The sequence below is a fragment of the Cryptomeria japonica genome, chromosome 11, assembly GCF_030272615.1.
Source record: "Cryptomeria japonica chromosome 11, Sugi_1.0, whole genome shotgun sequence".
Taxonomy (NCBI): domain Eukaryota; kingdom Viridiplantae; phylum Streptophyta; class Pinopsida; order Cupressales; family Cupressaceae; genus Cryptomeria; species Cryptomeria japonica.
The window spans coordinates 48,206,727-48,233,416 of record NC_081415.1 but is presented as its reverse complement, the minus strand read 5'-3'; the positions used below and the strand labels follow the sequence as shown (position 1 = coordinate 48,233,416).

The 26,690-nt window shown below is 34.6% G+C and overlaps 1 protein-coding gene across 1 annotated transcript in view; it reads left to right on the top strand.

Moving 5' to 3' along the window:
* Positions 1-26,186, top strand: part of LOC131076775 (glycosyltransferase-like At2g41451) — a 92,353-nt gene extending 66,167 nt beyond the window's left edge. The window contains exons 5-11 of the mRNA XM_058014092.2: positions 1,783-1,917; positions 2,021-2,065; positions 6,649-6,836; positions 22,011-22,152; positions 22,471-22,517; positions 25,235-25,322; positions 25,409-26,186. Of these exons, the coding sequence (XP_057870075.1) occupies positions 1,783-1,917; positions 2,021-2,065; positions 6,649-6,836; positions 22,011-22,152; positions 22,471-22,517; positions 25,235-25,322; positions 25,409-25,729 (966 nt within the window). The 3' untranslated portion in view covers positions 25,730-26,186. The remainder of the gene's footprint in view (positions 1-1,782; positions 1,918-2,020; positions 2,066-6,648; positions 6,837-22,010; positions 22,153-22,470; positions 22,518-25,234; positions 25,323-25,408) is intronic.
* Positions 26,187-26,690: the final 504 nt, after the last annotated feature.

The window sequence follows — 26,690 nt, the reverse complement described above, 5'->3', positions numbered from 1 at the left end:
CCTGTACAGTAGACTAAGCACTCCAAGTGATGGTTATTTGCCAAGAGATAGCAAGAATCTCAAATCGAATTCCTCCAAACTTCGGCGACTAACTGGAAAGTTACACAGTTACAGCAAAACAATCTTACCTTTCCTCCAAAATTTCCAGGCTGTATCTTTCAACAGTGTAGGAATTGCTGGCTAAGAGGGATTTTGTTCTCAATGCCCAAAATCTCCAGAATTATCTTCCAGAAATCACCAATCCAAAATTCACCATTTCCAAGATGTCTTTTCCAGCATTAAATGCCCTTATTTAAGACCTCATTTGGGCTCGAATCCCAATGCAACAAGAATGTGGGATAAATAACTTTCTTTTAAAAACATCACTTCTCACTTAAGTGAATAAAAAGTACCTTTTAAAAATAAAGTGACTTTATAAATAAATGTACTTCAATTTAATAGTCACTTTATTAATTTAAACTCCCTTTTTCCTCTGAAAATGCCCCTTCCAATAATATAATAATATTTTGACACATAAGGTCACTGTTTTATGCTCCCAAGATTTAAAACATTTTGCCCTTGTTCCAATGAGCTATAATACTAAGGTTGGAAATAAGTATTTTAATTGAATTTAAGCAACCTTAGGAAAATAATTAAAATAACTCATTAATGCACCAAATTTGTGAACACTTGTTAGAACACATCAGAATCGAGTTCCGATTGCACCGGAGTGATCCTGATGATGAATAATAGCAAACGGGGCTGATAGGGCGACTTACTAAAAATAGACGGCTTCTCCAAGATTCTTGGATACCAATCCAGAGGCCAGAAATCACTTCAGAAAGTGGCGTATAACTCCACTAAACCAATTGAGATCGTCGGAAACATCAGATTACTCATCTGAACAAGCTGACGTGAACCCAGAGTGTTAGCTACTAAAACTCGCTAGAGAACCTGAAAAACTGGGGACATTACACACCAAAAGTGGTCGCCTTTGTAAAGTCAATGCTAAAATCCTTCTGTTGCTGTTTGCTGACATGCTGGCAGAAAAGAGAAAGGGTACTGACTTTTTAGTGGAAGAGAAAGTGCAGGAAATGCTGAGGCTGAAGTAAGGGTTTAGGATAACTTTTTTAAGGTCACATTGAAAATGATGTCCATAGCCTAGAAATGTCCTAGAATCGCCTGGGAATGCATGGGTTCAGTATTTCATTCCATGCCCGAATACACAGACAAACTGGTTCTGATTCGGGTTCCAAAATGCTTTGTACCCAGAGTTGTTTGGGTTTCAAGCCAATATGGTAACTTGGCTTTTAAATGTTTGTGTTTGTATGCTATGCACAAGTAATCCTCCTTTTCTTTGTTCCTCTTGTAGTTTTTTTTTTTAATTGTCTAAAAGGCCCAGCTTTCATGAGAAAAGGTCTCAAGTGCAAGGTATTTATTTGCTTTAATATCTGTGAGGCAAGATTAGCTGAGGCTTTATTTGATGAATTTATTTTTATGATCAGATTGTGGATTTTGCAAACTAGAAGGATGTGAAAAAACTGCTTGTTACGTTGTGTTGAAATTAACTTCTTAATTGATTGTAAATAGTAGAGGCATGGAAAACTTTCAGTGTGTAAAATCAGAGGAAGAATTATGGATATTCACATTCTTATTATATGGTGCAATATTTATGGTGTGATATTCACATTCTTATTTTATGGGTAAAATCAGAGGAAGAATTATGGGTAAAACCAGAGGAAGAATTATGGTAAAACTTTCATTGTATGGTACAATATTTAATTAGCCTGTTTTCTTTGGCAGGAAGCTAACATGGACTGGATTATCCATCTTGACACTGATGAACTGCTTCATCCAGCTGGTGCCAAGGAGTACTCATTGAGACAGTTGCTGTTGGATGTTCCAGATGATGTTGATATGGCGGTCTTCCCAAATTATGTAAGTAACCTACATAAAACATTCCTGATCTGGCCTTCTTCCATTGGGTTTTGAATTTTCCATCTTACAATATTCATTTTTGTTTTCTGATTTGCCATTTCAGGAAAGTGCCATTGAGCGGGATGATATAAAGGAGCCATTTAGTGAGGTGAAATATGTTTTTGAATCAGTTGTTCTCCTTCCATTAAATTGTTATGCCTTGTATGTATCTTACTATTTTATGGTTGAAGGCTTGAAGCAAATCAAGCCTATCGAGTAATTTATTAGTTGCACGTAAGATAAAATGCACTTTTGGATTGTAGAGAATGCTATGACCAAGCACAGTGTGGTATCGAGTGAATTGAAATAATATTTTCACAAACAGGCACATGCAGTTTACCTTTAAGAATAGTCACCTTGACTTGGTTATGTGAATGGATGAACAAGAGGGACATTATATTGAATGTCTCTGCAAACACTAACTCAGAAATAAAAATTTATGTGAATGAAAAATTTTGAGCAATCATATGGAGAAAGAATTCAAGTAGGAAACACCAACACTATTTCCATGATTTAAAATCCAGCTGATAAACATTGTGAACAGTATATAGGGCCATAAATCAAATGGAGTGAGAAGATTTTAATATCTAAAATGAGGATATGTTCAAATAAAAAAAGGTCTCAAGCATTTATATCGAAAACACTGAAGTAAAAATTGAGAAAGCAGGATTTGTGTACCATGCAACTGTTGGAATAGTTGTTATTGATGTCAAAGTACATAATTGAAATGTTCACTGATGTCAAGTATATATATATATATATATATATATATATATATATATATATATATATAAAGACACTTGGAAATTATATATGTCATGCCCCAGGCATCACAACATACATCAACCCTAGATGCAGCGTTAAAACCATATTCGCTGCCTTATGCCACCATATATATATATATAAAGACATTTGGAAATTATATATGTCATGCCCCAAGCTTCACAACATACATCAACCCTAGATGCAGCGTTAAAACCCTATTCGCTGCTTTATGTCACCATGTATGGGTGAATAAATGAAAATGGAATGAATAAAACAGATATAAATACAATATATACACCCCAATAAGAATGTTGCCTCATAATAGGGTCTAGCCTTAACACACAAATTTATGCAATAATATAATATATATATATATATATACATATATATTAGTTATTTTTTAAAGATAAGACATTTACAACTCTCAAACATGTGAGCAACTACAACAAACAAGCATGAAACAAAGAAAGAAAATCAATCACAAGACAATAGATATACGTTTTAGCTTGGAAACCTTAATGTGGGGAAACCAGCTAGAAGTGGTAATTCAGCTTCCCTTTCTTTCTTTGGCGAAAAATAGTTAGAATGAACTCTTGGTAGAGCATGCTTAGTATAAATTAGTTACAACTTAGAAAGGGTTAAAAAGATTCATGTTAAAGAACATACAATAGTCATCTTACTTTCCAACTGTCTTTATCTGGTCACCAACAAATCTTGCGGCTATAACCTATGTCAAAGGTTTATGTTTGTGTTTTTAGTGTGGCAAGGAAAATATTTGGAACAAGTTTGTCATAGATAAAACTAGTGATTTTCTTGTTAAGCTCAAAGAAAATAAATCTGCTTTTTTTAATTATTTGTAAATTCAATTTAATAAATAAAGTCACATGTTTTTCAAAATAATTAAAGACTGCAAATTTGATTCGAAAGCATAAATTGTTGTAATGTATATTGTAAATGAAAACTTTAAAACTTAAAAATTAAAACCTAAAAGACAAATATATTATTAAGTTCAGTTCTACATAAAAATATGATTATATAATTTAAATTTAAGAGTTACAACTTATAATTATATCAGTGTAGTTGTCTAGCTGTCTTACAAAATATATTCAAATTTTATTATTGTGTTCAAGAAATTTTAAAATTTAAAAAATATTATAAATCTAATCTAATAAATATTTTAATTTTTTGAAAATGTTTGAGAATATATTGAATTTAAAGTTTTAGCACTTCTAATTTATCATTTGAATATAATATAAATCTTAGAGCCTAAATTTAATTTTTGAATTATTAAAATTTAATCAGTAAAAGTATAAACCTACTAGAATGTTTAAGTTGAAAGGTGAAACGTGTAGGAGATGAGAGTGGAATTTGGAGGTCGAGTCAGAGTAAATTTTAGTAGGTTGAAGATGAAAGAAATGGCACACCAGAAGGTAAATGGAAATGATAAATGGTGGTTTGATGCACAACAGAAGATGGATGGAAAGAGTGGTTTGATGGTAGTGGTACAGTAGAAGACTTATGGTGGTTTGTGGTCACCATAACCACGTGGAATCACAAGCCCTGAACCCTTCTAGTAGTTAATTTAGGACAAACAAAATAATGAAAAATGAATATATATGTTTGGGAATATTTACTTAATAAAAGCCCCCCAAATATTTTTTTGTTATAATAAAAGGGAAAGTTGTTTTTGTATCTGCAGTTTCCAATGATTTTAAAGCATTTTTGAATTCAAGTGATTTTTAATGATTTTAAAGGGTTTTATTTATGTTTGCTGTATTTTTAATTTGGATGAACATTGTCAAACTTTATTACTTCACTGACAACAAAATAAACTCTTAAAATTTCCTCTCATGCTTTCTCTCTTTTGTTCTCTTATGCCTCTTCTATATGATAAATTGGAAATTTGAAGGTGCCATTTCATGCTGTAAAGAACTTCTAAAGATTGAGGAACATGAAATGTCACCTTTTGTGTTGTTATTTCTTCTTGTATGTGCAAAAAGCAGAAGCTGCGGAACTGTCATAATCATGTAAACAAAATTGCCTTGTTATTTAGGAAACCAATATGAAACTTACATATTTGCTTTGACATTTACAAAAGTGCCCTGTCACGGCCACAGCTGTCACTGTCACATGCAAGATTGCTGTGGTTACAATGCAACAGGTACCCTGTTATTCCTAACAGGATTTTCACTATGCAAACAGCCTTCTGTTTTAGCTTTGTTTTTTATGAGTTTTTAGTTTGTGGAAGTGATTTGTTTTTCTTATATATATGATACAATTGTCCTTTTTCATATTGAAGGAGTTTCAAGTGCTAACAAGATGAAAAATCACCTTTTCTGTTGCTACCTTCTCTTGTATGAAATGACAAAACCACTATGGATGTCTAGGAAAAAGCACCACGAGACTTATAAAACGGCCACAAAACATTTGCAGCTGTCACCCTCACATGCAAAACCACTTTTGCAATGAAGACATCACTACTTTGCTGTCCATGGTGGTTTTGTGGTTGTGCAAACTACTCTTTGTTCCAGCTTTGTTTTTGATGAATTCTTGGTTTCTCAAGGAAGAGATATAATTTTGAATTCTTATGGATCAACCTATCGTAATTTGCACTATAATTTTCAAATTAAAGTAATATTCAACTGTATAAAACATGAAGTGTGAAAGCTTTAAACAATGTTGTCATTAAGAAATGTTCTGAACGAATCAGGTATGCCTTTTTGACAAATAAAGAGAGACTAGAAACTGATACTAAACAATCATGATGCTTGACACACTAAAGAGATATGTGTTGTAAGTGGGTATTTATAAGCAATTGGATTGGGGCTTTCTAAACTCTCAAACAAATAATACATTTTCTAGTTTTTTTCTGCTTAAAGTTTGGATTTTCTTTTTGTTCTCAGCCTTATGTGGTGCTAACATTTTTTGGACATGATTGTTAATTTCTAAAATTGCAGTCTTTGGTGTGTTATTATGTGGACCTTGGTATCTATATATAATCTCCATAGCCCAGAGAAATGGATCTAAAGTTAAGTGAAAATCACATATCTTTTGGAATTTTATACCAGATTCTCGAGTCGATTTTAGTCACTATACTAAGTTAATTTTGGTCTTTGTGGTTTAAATGTTAAGCCAATTCCTAAGTTGTAGATATCAGAGAAAGTTATGACTTTTGGTTGGCTAATATCATTTTTGGTGAAGGTGATTTTATTAAGTAGCAGAAATATAGCTACCACCAATTCCTTGTAGTCCATTCTTCCAACTGCAGTTATTGGTTAGAAAAAGATAAGCTATATGGAAGATTGGGGTTTTCAAGGGTAGAGGCTGCAGTTAATTTGTTGAATAATGTGGCTGGAGGTGGAAATAAAGCTGAATTTTAACTTGTTGATAATCAGTGGGGGTTATGGGCAAAATGAATGAGGCAACAACGGTGATTGTAAGAAGCAGACGTAGCCAATTATATTGCAAACATAAGTTGTTCAACATTTACATTGGAGGATTCAACAAGTGATGATCTGGACATTCCTACAATGTGACATTTCTATAATGTGACATTTCTATAACAGTACGAATGGAAATTTTAGAATGCAATTCACTAACTTTCGAGCTCATTGTTGATGAGCTCAGGTAAATTTTTAGCTTCCCATTTAGGAGAATATCTGTTTGAAATAATCCCATTTTGCAGCAATTCCCTTGATCTCAGTATATTATTTTTCTCTTATGCAACATTTTATATTCACTTATTTAGTTTGCTTTCCAGTCATGGATAATATTACAGGTAATTTATTTGTAAGGATATCTTTCCCTTACGAGTTTAAAATTTAAATATTTCTTTCATTTGTATAGAGTTTATTGTGTTCTTGCTTTGATGTTTTTGGATAGGATGAAGTTTATTTGTTAACTGGCTCTGTTATATTCATGGTCCAGGTATCTATGTTTAAGAAGAATTATGATCATGTTACAAAGGAGACATATTTTGGCCTATATAAGGAGGCAACTCGTGGCAATCCAAATTACTTTTTAACATATGGCAATGGAAAGGCTGCTGCACGAGTTCAAGATCACCTTCGTCCTAATGGTGCACATCGTTGGCACAATTACATGAAAACACCTAAGTAAGCTTCTCTTGTCTGTCTATCAATAAATTAGGGAATATTAAGATTGGTGTGTGCTTTTTATTGCAGTCTTGTGTATGCATTTTCATTGATGCATGTGTGTATTCTTCCACTACAGCTTAAGAGTTACACCTTATGTTGATTGAATTCAGAAGCTTCTGCAATTATGGGACTTTAAGTTCCCGTGTTGACTGGAAAACCATAAGTTGTCATTGAGTGTTGTATATACTGAAGACTACTTATTCATAAGCTATGTCAAAGTTTACAAAAGAGTTTTTCAAAGCTTAAATTTTGATGTGATATGTATGATTCATCCTAGGGAGAATTTTTGAATTGAGTTGAGGTTCAACCTTGCATATTGATGTCAACATTTCATTAAAAGGATATGATTAATTCTTTTTTTTTTGATGTTTAAGGCTCGTTGTTGTGGTATATGTTTTATTTAACATGTTATTTTGAGGAATACTTTTTGTTATTGAAGTTGACTAGTATATCCATTTATTGTGCTTGACTGTTTGAAGGTATATTTAACCATGTAGATGGTTTATGAAGCAGTCCATTCAGGATTTCTATATCGCATTTTATTTTTGTTACAGGGTACTATGTCTATCATGTTTCTTCAACTTTAATGCCACCTATGACTCTCTATGGTATAAGGGGGAGCTCAAGATTATAGTATTGCAAAGTATAATAGAAAGTGATGACATAGAGAATGATTACCAAGATATTTAATATTTACAGAGGAGCAAAAGTTTCCTTAAATAATTATTACGAATGATTTTACAAATAAGGATAAGATTGCCAATTAAGAAAAGTAAATGACAGTTAAAAGAATAAAGAATATACCTAAAGCCTATCCTAACAACTAAATTGACCATTATAACTAAATATTAAAATTTTATTTTAATATCCTCCCCTAATGGTCAATCTATTAACTACACCAAGCTTATCCCAAAATTTTACATATTTGTTAGGACACAAAGACTCGGTAAGAATGTTTTTAGTTTGGTCCTCAGTTTGGATGTTGTACAACATCACTAATCCATTTTCTACATTTTGCCATATGAAATGACAACTAAGCTCCACATGTTTTGTAAGCTTGTGGAAGATTGGGTTCTTGGCCAACTTTTTTAGCACCCCCTGAGACATTTGCATGTCTGAAAGCATCCTTCGTAGTCCTACTGCCTCATATGCCACTTTGGCTATTCCTAGATACTCTGCCTCTGTTGAGGAAAGAGCTACTGCCTGCTACTTCTTATTGGTCCATGTGATTGCAACTGTACCAAGATTGAAAACATACGCAAAAATGGAGTTCCTGTTATTAATAGAACCTACCCAATCTAAATTAGTGAACCCAACCAGCCTAGGATCTTTTCTTCTGCCATATAGAATGCCAAAGTTGAGTGTCCCTTTCACATGTCTCGGCACCCTCTTCGCTGCAATCCAATGTTCTGTCTTAGATGTTGTCATGAATTGGGAGATGTAACTCACAAGTCACAACATATGTAATGTCCCTTTTTGGGATTTTCCTAAATTTAGGCTTATGAACAATATTACTCACTAAAAATTGGTATTAGTAATATTAGGTAACAAGAAATTATGATAAGATTCAAATCCATATATCAAAGCATAGTTGAACTACTTGCCAAAACCAAAAACTCTCCAAGGCCCCAAACTTAAAAAATTGCTTAAATTTAATTAGAAATGCATTTTTTTGCAAAATTCAATGAGAAGATGCATCCAACGAGTCAATAAATGAGAACACAAAAGAAACAAGCTGAGTCTAGATATATTTAGATGCAAAGTGGGTACAAAATCGCATCCTAATCAGAAATGCTGATGGCTAGAAGGAAAATAGTAAATAGTTTTTGTAGAACTAAAAGTAAATGCATCAATACAATTACATCTTCCTCTTCCCAGTTCTAGTAAAAACTAGGCGAGAGGTAGAACTAGAGGGTATAGTCCTAGAAGTCTGTTGTGGGCATGCCGCGTGACTATGCCTCCTCGCTCAGTATGACTGGCTTTGGTTGTGTGGCTCGTCCTCCATTTTGGATGTAGCTCTGCCTCTAGCTGCACCTGGCACTAGCAATGACTCATCCTCCTCATCCTCCTCAATGTCATCCAGTGTGAAACCAAATCCACCCCTTCCTCCTCCATAGCTTGCCTCTCGAAATCATTGATGTCATCCTTTGAAAACAATGAGGCTGCTCCTATGTTGTCCAATTGCTATGAGGATCTATATCATCCAAATCAATTGGATCAGTTGGTGCTTCCTCTACCTTTCTTATGAGCAACCGAAGATTATATTGCACAAAGACAAGGCCATTGAGGCGTTTTTGGGCTAACTTGCTCCTCTTCTTCATATGGATGGCCTTAAACAAGCTCCAATTGCGCTCACAACTGGATGAACTACAAGGCTGACATAAGATTCTGAGGGCAAATTTTTTGAGATTTGGGGTATTTCTACCCCAACTTTGCCACCAAGCATCTGCAAAATAAAATTAGGTTGAGGGTAGCACCCCTTGCGAGGGTCTGAGGGTGAGAAAGAGAGGGGTAGAGAGATAGGTCTAGATCTTGGGGGAGAGAGGAGAGAGTGAGATGGAGAGTGGTAGAGAGGGGGATAGAGGAAGAGTGATAGGGAGATAGATAGGTCTAAAATTTGGGACAAATAAAGTGAGTGAGATGGAGAGAGCGAGACAGTGCTAATAGGAGCCTACTGATTATTGAAATTTGATTGTTTGAAAATTTAAAAGATCTTCTAAAACCTAGAATTCACATTATAACTCTTAGAGATTTGAAACCACTCTCAAACATCCTGTCAATATTTACATGAAATATCACGAAGTATAAGTTATACTTAAATGTTATATTTCATGTATATATTCTGATGAAGAGAATGAGATTGACTTGAAAAAAAAATTAGATAATTTTTGACATGTTTTGGCCCTTTTTTTTTTTTATGCAGCCGAGTTTTTCTTGGAAACTTGCTGAGTTTTTGTGAAAAAATCGCCGAAAACTTAGAACTCAGCGAGTTTCTTCTGCGAGTTAAAGTCATAAATACTCGCCAAGCAAAAAAACTCGCCGATTTTTCGACGAGTAGTACATGTATGATGGCAATGGTATGATCAAAGTATTATAATGTTTAGATCAATAAATAATAGCATCATTAATATTGAGATCATAGCATATTCCTCATAGCCGATCACATCATGAATTTCTTGGAAATGTTTAAAATCAGCAATTCCCAAGGCTGACCGTCCTTGACTTGTTGAGAGCATGGAAGGTTGGTCACCCTTCCATCCCTTAGTTTCCTTGGATGTTGTTTGTCCTCCTTGATCAAGTCCAAGAGCATGGAAGGCTGGTCATCCCTCCTATTTGCAAGATAGTTCACAAATCCAAGACATGATTTCTCGAGGAGTTTGCTAGATTATTGCTAATTGCTTGATTTCTCTGGATTTTCGTTTCTTGAAGGATTGATGAGTGGACGTTTAAATAAATTTTGAAGGAATTGATGCTTGAATGATTGATGTCTTAGTGATTGGTATTTGAACAATTTGATACTAGAATGGTTGATGCTTAAATATTTGATGTTTGGATCGCAAATGTTTGTATGTTTGATTGATTGAATGAATTGATAATTTGTGATGATGATTTGCTGATTGATTGTTTGCTTGATTTCAAAATTGATGATTTTTGGCTGGATTCATTAGTGCTGATTTGATGTATTGGCGAGCAATGATTGATAAGTGATCCTTGAATTCTTGGAATGATTTCTCCTTTATACTTTATTGGTGAAAGGGTTGCCACCTTTCATAGGAATTGAGTCACCACTCTCCATTGTTGCCTTTTGAGAATAATAAATTATTTTCCAAATTGATCTATCTTGCATGTCGTCCTAAATGAAACCTTCTTCTCTTTATATCTTTGAATGTGAGGGAGAAGTCACACATCTTCATCATGTCTGCCCTTTGCAAGAGTCACAACCTTTCACACTTACCACCCTTGAAAGGGTACAGACTTTCATAATTTCTGCCCTTTGAAAGAGTCACTTTCTTATTTTCTTCCCATTACTTTCTATTAATCCTTCCTCGGCCCATATGCTCCACTGTTTCTTCCTTGCTTGATGATCTCCTCCCAATGAAATGATCCCCCTTTTATATCTTATTCTTGAGGGAATCACAATTCTTCATTTCATGCCTTATTAAACTTAATTAAGTTTTAATTATTATTTTTTTATATTTCAATTTATTATTAGATCTCATTTTAAAAAGAGGACATTACAACATAGCTCAAATCATATCTAATAGTTGTAAGATAGATAAGGCTACCCGCTAGTTGCTTAAATGTTGACTCATTGATCACCGTTGGAGTCTATTTTTGGCTGAAAGCTTCAGCCCTTTCTCCATAGGTGTAGATGAGATCTTGCATTATGTCATTTTGAACTTATCTAGCAAACTCTTGACATATTTAGATTGAGAAATGAAAATACCACCACTTGTGTACCAAACCTTGACACCTATGCAATAATGTAGGAGGCCTAAGTCTGTCATGTCAAAAGCCTTGGTCAAATTCCATTTAATTTGCTTAATCAAATGTGCCTCACTAACATAAATTATTAGAACTAGCTTACATGGGGATGTGTCCCCTGCCCCGAAACTTGGCATCCCCGTTCCCTAACCATTCAAGGACGGGGGAACGCCAAGGAGACATCCCCTTGCCGTCCCCGCTAGACCAAAAACCCTAGGAAGCCTCCCCAGCCATTTTGGGATGTTTTGCTGATGTTGCCTTGGCGTCCCCCCATCTCCAAAATGGCTGGCTGTCCCCTGCGGCTGGGAATGATTCCAAACTTATATTTGCTTCTATTGGTTCATGGGAGGCCCACATGGATTTCTAAACCACAAAAGAACGCTAAAATGACATAAAGAGTTAAAACCAAACAAAACACTAACCCAACAACTAGGATTGGTTAGGCTACCATTGGATGATCCACTTCTGCTAGAGGGCAATAGTGACGTAGATGGTTTTGAGACTTCGAATATTCATAGCTTGAATAAGGCTTAGTCTCATAGGTTTTCGTATTTTGACGGTTGAGACTTTTGGAGATAGACCATGGTTTTTGGATGTTTAAGACTACTGATATAATGTTTTATTGAAATTTATTATGCTGTTATGTTACTACTTGCTTGATTTATTTACATTTTGATATCGTTGTTATCAATTATTGACATATCTATCTCTCTTTCCCTCTCTCTCTATAATATATTAATATATTTTGAAAAAACTCATATTATTTAAAAATTTGTATACTGCTGTCCCTTGCCATCCCCTAATTTTGGCCTTCTAGGAAACGTCCTCGAAATGCGTTCCCTGCCGTCCTTGAAATGCTGTGGAACATAGGATTAGAATGATGATGTCATTGCTGCCTACGCTTTTAAAGTACAAGTTAGGATTTGAAGGACTTCCTTCAAACACTTTGAATTTTAGCCATAAGAGCAAAGTTAATTGTGTTTTGCTTGCTCCTTCATCGGATGCTTTGCCTTTGGTAGTCTCATCATCTCGAACATCACCAACAAGTTTTTCCCACCACTTAGATCTCTTTGAAGAAACCCCTCCATCCAAATCAGCATTGGTCATCATGACTTGTACTGCCTTGTACCATATCATCTGGGTCCTGATCCAAGTTCTCTTGAAGAAATTCTTTAGGTATAGGTATTGGTACTTGCCTAGGAGATCCAACATACTCAGAATCATCAGGCCCCCCTTCTAGTGTAGCTAATGGAAGATGGACACCTAAAGCGTTAGCCTTCAGATTTTGATCTTCAAAACTCTTGATGTTAGAAGAGAGCTGAAAAGGCCCAACTACATCATGAATCATGACATCTTGATTGAATGTCAAGCGATCAGTGTCCACATCAATCAGCCCATAGGCTTTATGATTGTCACTGTACCTTGTAAGCATTAACTTCTGACTCTTGGATTCTAGTTTGGTTTTGTTGGCATCTAGAATCCAAATGCGTGTAGTAGAACCAAAAACCTTAAGATGGCTCACTCTTGGTTTCCTCTCAGACCGTGTTTACTCTGGGGTCTTCTCCTTCATTGCCTGTGTTGGAGACCCATTGAGAAGGTACACAACAGTGGAAATTGCCTCTGCCCAAAATGTCTTGGGAACACTTTGGTTCTACAACATGCATTGGGCCATCTCCCGTAATTGTATGGTTTCTCCTCTCAACTACGACATTTTGCTGAGGGGTATAGGGTGTTGTGAATTGGCATTTGATATCGTGTTAGCACTTAAGTACATGAGTTTGTTTGAACAAAATTCACCCCATTATTAGATCTAAGAGTGATTATTGAACAACTAGACTCTTTTTTAACTAATGACTTGAACTTCTGAATTTTTTTTAACACTTCCGATTTTTCTTTTAGGAAATTACCCACATTTTCATACTGAAATCATCTAAAAACAAGAGAAAATACTTGGCACCAGTGATCAATGCATATTCATTGGTCCACATACATCTACATGAAGTAGCCAAAGGACCTTCTATGCATTCCAAACCTATCCTTGGGAAAATGGAGTTTTGTGATGCTTCCCTTCTTGGTAAGTTCCCAAACACCTTGTATGTGCTGTTGGATTTTAGGTAAAGCTTCAACCATATTCTCTTGAGCCAACTGAGAGAGATATGAAAGGTTGAGATGCCCATAATATTGATGCCAAAGTAAACTAGTAGTAGATGAACTCTTTGCAGCCAATGCATTCTCTTGAACCTCTCCAGTGTTGACAAGCTGATAAAAACCATGATGATCTATGCTAAGTGCAATGGCTTTCTTGGAACTCCTTGTCAACAATATGGCACGCTAAAAATGGCGTCCAACTTGGGATAATGGTGCATTATTTGACTCACTGAGAGTAGATTGAGCTCCATTCCAAGAACATACTATACATCAAAGAAAATAAGAGATTTCCCTCTGGAAGTTATCTGAACATTGACTTTGTCAATAATTGTATACTCCTCACCACCATCGAAGATCACTGACTTTGAGTAAGTCATATACCCAGTGAAACAATCCTTCCTATGTGTAAAATGTTTAGAGCTGTAATTCAATATACCAAGCAAAAGTCATATTGTGGTCTGTTAGTTGTTTGGCGATAATAACTAGAAGGTTGACTCTTGCTCAGAATGCTCTGTGGCATGAGCGTTTGGTGGAGACCCTCCTTGGTTGGATTTCTTTTTAGCCAATCTCTTTCTGGAGTGCTTCTTCATGTGACCAAGGTCACCACAATAATGACATGTGATATTCTTTAGATTCTTTGAAGTATCTTCATTCTATCCTTGACCTTTCTTTTGGGGCCACTTGCCTTTGCCCTTGTCCTTGAATGCAAGGGCATGTTCTACACTTGGTGATTCACTGCTGCCACCAAATTGCTACTCCCATCTATCCTACTACAAGAGTTTGTTGCATAAATCTTCAATCTGCAAGTAAATATCGCTAGACGTGATGTTGAGTGTTTCTATGAAATGATAATAGACCGTGGTAAGCTTTTCAACATTAAAATCACCATGTCTTCTTCCATCATGCAACTAATAGCAATTAGTTGATCGTGAATGTCTTTGATCTTCATTAAATGATCCTGCAAAGACATCTTCTCATCCATCATGATCAAGAACAACATATTTTTGAGGAAGAATGCACCGCCTTTATCTATAACATCTCATGCAAATCTCGTAGGTGTTTCCAAATCTCCATAGAAGATTTGTGTGATGGAATCTTTGAAAGCATTTCATTTCCAATTGATAATTTTATGAGCATAATGGCTTCACGATTATGCTCTTCGAACTTGTCCTGGTCTTTACCCACAATTGTTGGTTGGATCTTAGTCTTGAGGGTGATCAGATCAAGGCATCAGCATTTAAAGATAGTGAGCATCCTTTGTTTCAAGGTGTTGTAGTTTTTACTAGCGAACCTCTAGCTACCTTCCAACATGATGGTGGTCAATGAAGCCATCCTCTCGCAATCCTACTTCATGGAAAATGAGAAACTTGTTGACAAAAAAAAGATTTTTCTTTTTCAAAACCTGAATGTGTAAAACCCATGCTTTTATAAAAAAAGGGGAAAAATTGTTTAATTAAATTTTTTGAGAAATTCGTGACTTAATTGTTGTAAACCCTAGGCACTATAAAACCCACAATTTTACCCAAGAATCATAAAAAAAGATCAGAATAAAATTTTAGAAACCTTGGGTTTTTGTTGAACTGATGCAGGAAACTCCATGATGTTTAACAAAATCATCACAAAATCAGGTCTGCAAACTTGTTGCGTGCCTAGAAAAAGATGTCATGTGCCCAAAAACACAAAAAATGATGCCTGAAATATGCAAAATTTGTCAGAAATTTGAGAAATTGGTTGCCCAGGTTAAACAAGCTCGGTGCAACTTCAAATTTGAAGAAATAACAGTCGCATGGTCAGAAAATTGTTTGCAAAATCCTGTTGAAAGTTTGTCATGGTCAGAAATCCGGGAAAACATCACGATTTTATGAAAAAATCTGTAATGTCCGTTTTCTGAAATATGATTTAATAATAAATAATAATAAATCAAAATATAAAAAAAGTATAATAAAATAGAGCAACATATGATTATAAAATATAAATTAAAATTTAATTAAGTTTAATGAATGTTCAAAGAGCATGATATAAAGACTTACGACTATTGGAGGATTAAAGGTATAAAAGGAGTGAATAAATCATCAACTTGGAAATGAATGGAGCAAAATATAAGTGACTTGATGAAATATAAAATAAATAATTATCGAAAGACAGCAATTGAGGATGAAGAGTTGTGACTCTTTCAAAGGGTAGAAATAGTGAAGACGTGTGTTTTAAGATATAAAAAGGAGATCAAATCATTTGGAGAGGCATCAATTCAGATCATAACAATTCAGAGCAGAAATTCTGAATGACACTCAGCAATAAAGGAATTCAAGAGATTTGGTAAATGAATTATTATTATCAAAAGATAGCATTGAAGGGTGGTGACACAATTCTTGTGAAAGGTGGTGACTCTTTCACCAATAAAATATAAAGGAGAGATCAGTCCAAGAATTCATTCATCACTCTACCAATTCAACAATCATTTTGTCATCACTCACCAATACATCAAATCAGGAATCATTAAATAATCACTCATGAATCCATCAAAGGAAATCATTCAATCATCCAACAATCATCAATGGAGATTCATTAATCCAGAAATTCATTATCAAAAACCAATTCATTTATCTATATATACAAATTCAGAATTCAATCAACAATCATTTTAGAATATCAATTTACAATCATCTATAATCAATGAAATAATTCAATTAATCAATTCATGGCAGAACTCCAAAAATTATAGTCAGCGATACATATAATTTCATAATTTCATAATTTCATTCAAGAATTATTCCTAAGAACATTCAAATATTGTTCAAGAGATCAATCCATCAAGAAATATTATTCAGCAATGTTGATTTAAGATCAGAAATGTAAGCAATCAGAGAAGCAACACAATGAAGAATGAACAATGAACAGTATTTTACCCTGGGAAAACCCTCCTACTTGAGGAAGAAAAACCCAGCAAAAATATCTCATATATATATATATATATATATACATCAGATGAATAAGAGCAGAAATCTACTTTACAATCAGACCCTTCTCAAGGGCAAACTTGATACAATAAATAAGAAGAATCTCTTCAAAATACAACTGAGTATAAAACTCCTGGCAATCTGATCTACTACTCAAGGATAGCCATCTGCTGCTGAAAGATCGAATAGCTTCTTGAAGGTATGATTGAAGATGAGAATTATTGAATGGTCTCCACCTTGATATATACAAAACAATGTGTCTCTTCATATAAGTCGGCTTCCATTAAGAAAGATAATAATATAAAATATAATTTGCAAGTCAAGGCCAACCTGCCTTGAGAAACATTATTTTAATTTTACTTGGGAGAAAATATCTCCCTAAGCTACAAACACTAACACTCCCTCTTAGCTAGGGAGGTATTTTCCAGTTATCCTCGTCATGGAGTCTCTCAACATGACGCCCACAATGGCTACACCCATTTGTGGAAAGCTCAAAGGTTCATCATGGAGTCTCTCAACGTGATGTCATCATGGAGTTCTCAACATGACGTCCACCATGGCTACTCCCATGTTTGGAAAAAACAAGTACAAAGGGTTCACACGGAGTCTCAACGTGATGTTATCATGGAGTCGCTCAACATGATGTCCATCATGACTACACTCATGTATAGAAAGAAACATGTGCACAAGTGTCCATCACGGAGTCACTCGACGTGATGTCATCATGGAGTCTCTCAACATGATGTCCACCATGGTTGCTCCCATGAGTGGAAAAACACAAGTACAAGGAATTCATCACAGAGTCTCTCAACGTGATGTTGTCATGGAGTCTCTCAACATGACATCCACCATGGCTACTCGCAGAGGGTGGAAAGAACCACATCTCCGTCTCAGAGATGGACAAGGGCTTTCACCTCAAATTTCTCCGTCTCAGAGAAAAAATGCATTAACAAGGGCTTTCACCTCAAATTTTTATGTCTCAGAGAAAAATGCATTAACAAGGGCTTTCACCTCAAATTTCTTCGTCTTAGAGAAAAATGCATTAACAAGGGCTTTCACCTCAAATTCCTCCGCCTCGGAGAAAAATGCATTAACAAGGGCTTTCAGCTCAAATTTCTCCGTCTCAGAGAAATATGCATTAACAAGGGCTTTCACCTCAAATTTCTCTGTCTCAGAGAAATATACATTACACAAATCTTCATGATGATGTGACTCCCTCTGAAGCTCCAAGTTCTTGCATCAACCTCCTGACCTCTTTGTCCAAGGTTGCCTCTAATGGTTTGTCAGACTCCCTCTAAATGTTAATTCCTCCTCTTCGAAGAAACTGATCACAATGACAATCTGAATAGGTTCTTCCTCTTCGAGAGATGTCTCCAGTTATGTGCCACCAACTCAATCCCATGGCAGCAAGCTGTGTCTCCATTCTTCAGCCTGCATGATTTCCTCATAGGATGCATCAAGCTCTTCCTCCCTTGAATGCGATCTCTCATCATCCTTTTGCTCCTCGATCCATCCTGAAGCATTTTAGAGAGAGATTACTAATAGTTCATAGAATTAAACTATCCTGAAGAGAGATACCAATGTTATTGCATGAATTAATAACTACATAAGACATTCATGAACATTATTCAAGGATATTAAATACTTATCTCTTTATTGATTAATCTTCCTTGCAATTCACCAATTGTTCTTTCTTGATCTTTGCACTTGAAGATTCAGATCTGGTGGACACAAGACTTCCAGATACGCCCAGATTTGTTCTTCACTGTTGACTTCAGAAATCAGATATCAAGGATGACAACATGTAAAGAGACAACATACACCACTCCATCGCTCAGGATGCTCAAAGATCAGGGAATCACTTGCACAGAAAATAATATATATATATATATTAGTCCTTTAACTCACAAGGCAGACTATGCCAATACAAAACATAACCACCAACGTATAGGAAATTCAAAGGGTTACAGAAATTGATTATAAGTTCTTTGCATAAACAAACTGGATAATAGCATACCCGCACCAATGAGCACACATACGACAATCGCTCAGAATCACACCAATCCTCCAATGAATCTCTGAACTGAAGGTTTCAAGTGATAAAGCTATTTCCAGAAATGGCCCCGCATCATCTCCTCATAGCCCGTCGATGCTCATAGAGAAACTTCACTTCAAGAACTGCTCTGCTTGATATCATAACAACAAGTGATGCCGGCAATAGATATTCCTGCTATGTGTTAAGCCCGATACTGGTCTGGGTGTTCCTGTCCAATTGAAAGCAGAACAATCTGGGATTGAAAAATAATGATCCCACTCCGGCTGTGCATAAAATATCACAAATGGCACCTGACTCCAGGTTATTGATGACAATATTAAGAACAAGGCCCGATAAGAAGGCCACATCTCTGATTCATCTCCAAACGATATTGATCTTCAATGCCATTACAAAAAATATCTCGGCATCATGAGAAGTTTAGTCCTTCATGACTTCTTCTTTACAATCAGACCCTTCTCAAGGGTGAACTTGATACAATAAATAAGGAGAATCTCTTCTTAATACAACTGAGTATAAAACTCCTAGCAATCTGATCTGCTACTTAAGGATGGCCATCTGCTGCTGAAAGATCGAACTGCTTCTTGAAGGTACGAATGAAGAATGAAGATGAGAATTATTGAATGGTCTCCACCTTGATATATTCAAAACAATCTGTCTCTTCATATAGGTCGGCCTCCTTTAAGAAAGATAATAATATAAAATATAATTTGTAAGTCAAGGCTGACCTGCCTTGAGAAACATTATTTTAATTTTACTTAGGAGAAAATATCTCCCTAAGCCACAAACACTAACAAGCAATAGGCTAGCAAAAATACCAACTCATCAGTTTTGAATTCTTGTTAACCTTACAAACCAGAAGGGTTTTGAGCCCAGGGGGATGGGCTAAGGTTTGGAAGGACAGCATCTTTTCCTTTGGCAAGGTAGGGATTGGGTCTTTGGTATTGTCAGCAGATGGGGTCTGGGCTCATAGGGTGAGCTAGGTTTTGGAAGGATGAGGTCTTTTCTTACCTTTGACAAACTAGGGATGTGGTCCTTGGTTTCGTCACTATTGAGTTAGGCATAGGATCTTTTAGCTCAATAGATTTGCAAGGTATTTACGGGTAATTCATGATTTGGTCAACTTGGGTATTGTGCTATGATTTATTGACTTAATGTATTTATATAGAATGCAATCCTTGATAAAACTATTATATCTTGAGTGAATTCTATTATTTTAAGGAATATCCCAAAAAGTGACATTACACAATCATCAAAAATCCTCAATAAATCCTCGTGGGTAGAGCAAAAACTTGGTCGCACCATTTGTGAGAAACAAAAACTGACAGAGTATATGAGAAGTCCACCAAAACAAGGCGTGATTTTGCCCAAAACCATCATGGTTTGAGCAATAATAGATCCACAATTTTCAACAAAAATGCCACAATTTTTTTTTCAGAAACTCTTGATCTGCAGCAGAAATAAAACCCACAAATTTATTTAGAAAAATCTTCCAAAAAGCTTCAGAAAAACACCCACGAATTTATTCAAAATTTTTGCCAAAAACGGTGTACGAATATATAGAGCTTCCCTTGGCATGATCCTCTGTGTGTCTTGCATGCAATTCGTCACTGCCACAGTCCGTGGAATTCATGCTTACTGATCCCAAAGTTTTCAAAGTCCAAGCTTTGATACCATTTTACAAGAAGTAACGACATAGAGAATGGTTACCAAGATATTTGATATTAACAAAGGAGCAAAAGTCTCCTTTAATAAGAGTTGCAAACGATTTATCCAATAAGGATAAGATCACCAACTAAGAAAAACAAATGACAACTAAAAAAATAAAGATCTTAAAGTCTATCCTAACAACTTAATTGACCATTATCTTAAAGTCTATCCTAACAACTTAATTGACCATTATAACTAAAGATTACAGTATTATTTTAATACAAAACACTTGTTTATATTGCATGCATGAGACATTCATCACGTTTCTGCAAGCAACTCATTCACATGGAGAATATTTCTTTTGGTCACTGCAAATTCGTCACAGATTGACCTAACCAATCACAGACTTTTGGAAAGTCATGATGTGATCAAGAAGAGCTTGCTTATCTACGAGGTTTACATATTTTAATCATCATTATTATGCAGTGACATGGATTCAGTCCTGCACCCTATTCTTGTACGACGAGTTTAATTACTGAAGTTTTATGAATATATTGTTAGATACATTGCAAAATTTAATGTCATGGAATTTTTTATCCTGTGTTGTACAGTTCTCATAACTTAAAAATATGTTGAGCAATCCTAATGCTTTAAATGTTATGTCATAGGTTTAAGAGTGCTTCTCAACGTGGCTGTTAAATGATTTTTTAGCATCAACGATTTGGATCACACTCTTACACCATTAGGATGAGGAAGACATAAGATAGATAGCAGACTTTGTCTTCTAAATAGAAGGAAGGGTAGGAGAGGGGGAGAAAAAAAGAATAAACAATAGTGTGGGCATTTGAAGACATAGTATTATATGTTTGTAGCAATAAGATGAGAGAAGAGATAAACAGAACTATTATTATTTTTATTTATATTAAAGCATAAAAATAAAAAATAGCCATACGATCATAATGTAAGTATTACTGTAATGAAAAAGATAATATAATAGTATTTGTAAATAAGTTAGAATAAAGTTACAGAAAAAAGGTTTGAATGGGATATTACTAAATTCTGAATTTTAAACTAATTTTATTGCTTTCTTACAATTTCATGGCATTTTTTGATTTTTGTTAATAATTTCTTTTGTCTTTATTTGTGTGCCAACTATGAAATTTCTGTTTACTTAGGATACTAATATTATTAGTATATTATTATTAGAGGTTTATCATTCTACTGTTTTATTATTATTGTCTATAGGCGTTGATACTATTGTTCTTTTTAACTGTTCTTGCATCATAATAAATTTGTAGCTTAAATTATCCTATATGAATTTAGATGAGATTCTTGAGGTTTTGCTTGATTGTTGTGTTATTTTGTTAGAATATTATTATTAGAACAATTTGACAAGTTACACTAACATTATTCTCACTAGATATTTCTTTGTATTATCTTTGGCTCTTGATTAATTCTAGAAACAGTTTTCCTTCTCCATCTTGTTTATGATACTATTATCTTTTTCATTACAGTAATACTAGCATTATGAAAATATGGTCGTCTTTTTTTAAGAATAATAAGACGGTTTACTTTATCTCTTCTCTCATCTTATTGCTACGGGCATATCTTATTATGTCTTCTAATCTTCTTTTTTAGTTATTCTTTTTTTCTCATTTGCCACTCACCCTGCTCCTACCCTTAAATCTATTTAGTAGGCAAAGTCTGCTATCTATCTTAAAAACTTAATATAAAGTCACATTCAGAAGCACTCTTAATAAATATTAAATACCATTGATTGTGGCAATATCATGTCTTTTACATCTTAGGATTCTTTGCTAATAGTATTATGCTGTGCAGTGAGATCAAACTGGAAGAAGCAGCAGTATTACACTACACTTACACAAAATTCAGTGACCTGACTTCTAGAAGAGATCGTTGTGGTTGCAAGCCTACAAAAGAGGATGTTAAGAGATGTTTCATGCTGGAATTTGATCGTTCTGTAAGTGTTTTCCTTCTATTTTTTTGACAAAAAAGAGAAAGGCTAAAAGGATTATGAAAGTATGAGAAGTATTATTACAATGCTTGTAGCTTAAGGAGCCTATTTAGCACAAATAAAATAACTATACTATAATAATAGAATCTTATAATAACAAGACTATAAGTTGTCAAAAGTTTATCCTTGATGAAAGATTTTGACTTCCACGCTTGGATATTTTACCATTTTATGTTTTTTGTACATTTTGATGTTCATTGGTTATAATTTGTGTCTGTCATTATATGTAGTTTATAGTCTATACTAATCTTGGAGTGACTACAGGCATTCATAATTGCATCAACTGCAACTGAGGATGAAATGCGCCGCTGGTAAGCTCCACTGGCATTTATTTGTTCAGATGTATGCTTCTTTTGTTGTCCAAAGTGAACATGTTTATTGGTTTGGAAATATTTACTTGGAAAAAAATTTGTACTGGTAAATTAGTTGACTTACCTCACTTAATTTGGGTGGTGGATTTGACTTCATCATTACTTTGATTTTTGTAATTATGTCTTCATAATGGTATGCTTCTTTCATGTGTAGTATCAGCTATATAGATGTCATATTGAACTCTTAGATTTAAACTATGTATTCGAACCTCTTTATTCCATTTCAAGAGAAAAGAGATGCATTTCACTGTTGAAATTTAGAGAGGTCTCAGTTTTTCTCTTTAACAATCGATTGACAAACTTACATGATTCTACATTTTTTACAATTTTTCATTTGGTTAACATTATTAGGTGTCTAGATGGAGTTAGTGGCATGGAGATGAGCATATGCAAGATTTTAGTGTCCACAAGACTCGTGTACATACATTTTGGATTCTACTCCCACCATGCAATATATTCTCGCATCTAGCATCTGTCACAAGCACCAGTTGTGTTCAAGAGTTCCTCGTTTTAGTCCTAGCAGAGGCTTCCTTCTCCCTTTTTGTGGTTTAAGTCATTATGTGAGTTGAATTTGGTTTCTCATGCATTTGGAGTTTGGACTATCTTTCTAGATGTGTTCGAGTCTTCCAGTTTAAGATATTTTGGAATATGAATCTGCAAAGACCACACTGTCCAGTCACTTTTGCATGTTTACCTTTTTGGATGATGTCATCTTTTTCTATTCATCATGACTTCATAACACAAATTATATCTGTGAAATTTTTTCCTCGTGATTGGATTTTCCATCTACCTCTACACATCTTGCTTTTGCCTGACGGCAACATTCGGGCTGCAATTGATCACTGAGGAGACACATGCTCATGTTATTCCAAAACTTGCATTCTGCTTTTTTTGGTGTTATGGTTCTGCTTTGTTTTAAAATATATTTGGACAGCCTTATTTGGTTCTACTGTGCATCTAAAATGAAAAACAAAAAAAATTCAATTTTATTGTCCAACTTTGAGTTTCAACATTAATGTAAGAGATGATTTTTTATTTTTATTTTTATTTTTTAAACTTAATTATGTCTTTAATAGTTGCTTGCAATGTTTGAGTTGTTTTGTGCAAAGAGGTCCCCTTGTGCAAATCTATAACTCTCAATCTCTTATGTTATCTTTACTTTGTGCCGAAGATCATGTACCATTTGATATGAGATTTGTGTAGAGCCCACTTATAACCTCATCAAATTTGAAATCTAGACAAAATTGGATTGTTGGATTTAGAAAATAAGCAGTTTTATGTAGGGGCATGTGAAGTTGAAAGTGCTATCGTCAAGCAATGATGTCCAATATGGGACGATACCAGCCTCAACAATAGCATAAATGGATCTAATGGCCTTTTTGGCCTTATCCATGCTTTCATATATATAGCTCATTGTGGGTTTCTCCTCATAACAACTCAAAAAAGAACAACTAAAGATTGTCAATAAAAATTATTATCAACCATTAATATAAATAAGTTTGAACCAAAAAATCTATTAGAAGGGAAATACAAACAAAAATATCAAATATGAACTAACCTTTACAATCTTTTTTTGTCTGTAGTTAGAAGTAATATTTATAAAAAATCCAATCAATTATTTTAACCCCAGCATTGGTCTTAGCATATGATGTAGATCACTCTTCACTAACAAGCATGTATTTCAAAGCAGCCTTTGACTAAAGCAAACATTGCAATGTGATAACATTCATTGCAAAATAGGTTACTTCAAGATTAGCCAACTCTTTGTTCAGATATTTTCTCATTAGGTTGAGGACACAAAAATTATTTATATGTATTAACAAATGAAATAGTTTTACAAAGTTTCACATATGATTTGATCCGTGGGATTTCACAAAGATCTTTTAATACGAGGTCAAGGTAATGAGCAACACAAGGAGTTTAGAATAAGGATGTGTGTTCTTATCTATGAGAAGTTTACCTGTAACAAATGGCAGTTTCCAATACGATAACCAGGTAAAGCTCAGTAAAACAAACTTTGCTATTTATGATGCTAAAAGAGAGGGTAAGTCGAAAGCTATTTATATCCCTTTACTATTAGAATATGAAAAATAAAAAATTGTAAACACTGAAATGGGAGGGAGGTAGTTGCTCCAGGAAATTTAACAGTTCTTTTGGTGATTTTGCTGGAAAGGAACCAGTAGGAGGGGACGGAATTGCCAAAGCTGCTTGAAATTTATAATACAAATTGTGTGCCATTGAAGCAGCTTCTTGATGACCTCCCATATCTGGGCAAGAGTAAACCGAAAGCTCAATATCTGGAGACTGGAAATAGGGAAATTGGACAGTAAAGAAGCTAGTTAAGCAGTGGACAAACCTTCAGAGAAAAACAGTTTTGTGTTTGAATGTTTTTAGCAGTTGTTGATGGAAATGTATTTGCCACAAATATGTAGCATCTCAAGTATCATTTCTTAATACATCTGAAAACATATATCATCCTAAGTTTTCAAAATAATGAAAACATTTTACTTTTTAGGTTTCCAAAGTCTAGCCAGAGCAGTTATTTTTGATGTTATTGTGCATTTGTCATAGGTGTTTCAATGTGCTTGTTGCATGCAAATTTTATTTTCTCAATGAATATGTTATTGTACTGTAACAAATCCTGTGCTGTTTCCTAGGTACCGTGAACGCATAGTGTGGACTGACAAGGACCTGAATTTGAAGCTTATGAGGAAGGGTCTATTGACACGTATATATGCGCCAATGGTGAGTTTCAATCTGAAATTTCTTTCTAAATGTTAGTTTTTGTAAACTTTAAAATAATATTGGTATGGAATGTGTCCCTGGGTTAGGTGATAGTCCAAGGTTTGAGGGAGTCTGGCATTTTCACGAACGCTCTGACCTCTGGGCATTCTCTTCTTGAGAAATCAATGTCAAAAGAGCAGTTCCTGTCATCTATTTCCAATTCAAGCACAACCAATTCTTCTATGGCTTCAGTTTCTAATCATTCAAGTGATGACAAACATAAAGTGAAATTGGGTAAAGCAGGGCAAGGCGAGTCCCAGGCAGCATCAAGAAAGATCCTAGAAACTTCAGATGACTCTTTTGCAGCAGTTCCTCCAATGGCTCCTCCATCTTTAGATGCTTACACAGAGGACTTGTCAAAAATGTGAAAACATGATGTTTGATATTTTCATCAATTAATTTAAAGCATCTTTAAAAGGAGATAGTAACAAGCAAGAAGCTGATGCCCAAGATTGTTTTTTTCCATGCTTTTTCGAATAGTGGATGTACAAACAGTTTTGTAAGTGCCAGTTACAGAGCTGAGGATGAAGAGAAAGATATTTTTACATGATTTTAATCTCAGAAATGGTGCTTAGGCACCTTCCATAAAGCTTGCTTTCAGTTTCCTTGTCTTGATGGAGAAACAAGCTCTTTACGAGTATTTTTTGAAGGTCATTCTGGTTGCAGTCTGAATCCAGGTCATCTAAATTGAGTGGAAACATTCCCGATCATTACCCAAGCGCAGCTGTAAAATTATTTTAAATGTTTTACAATGGACAATGTACACCGTAGATTAAGATTGCAGTCATTTGACTCCAATGGTATATTTGGTTCAGATTTTTGTCAGCATGATAGCATTATTTTTATGAGGCAATTTAATCTGCTTTAACTAATTGAACTTTTATAGAATGAATGCAGAAGAAATGCAAGGATGATTTGATTATTTTTACTTATGGCAATCCACAATCTTGTAAGGTATAATATTTTTGGAGACAATTGCATTGATGATACCTTAGCATCAAGTTTTGGGCCACATTTTGCACTGAATGGCACTTACCAAAAAATATCTACTTGCCTTGAGATATTAAAGTCTCATTTTAAGCATCACAACTATTTTAAAATAAGACAAAATTCTATATGTATTCACGTTACATGAGTGGCCAAGATGTATGAGCTGAAGCCTGAAACACCATTGTAAAAGCAAAACAAACCCATTTGTCCAAATATCAAATCCTTATTTTAATCATCGCAATACTATGAAATTGGGATAAAATTCTACATATAATTATATTTTGCAAGCAACCAAAAAAAAAACTACCCTCGTTGAGATATCAAATACTCATTTTAAGC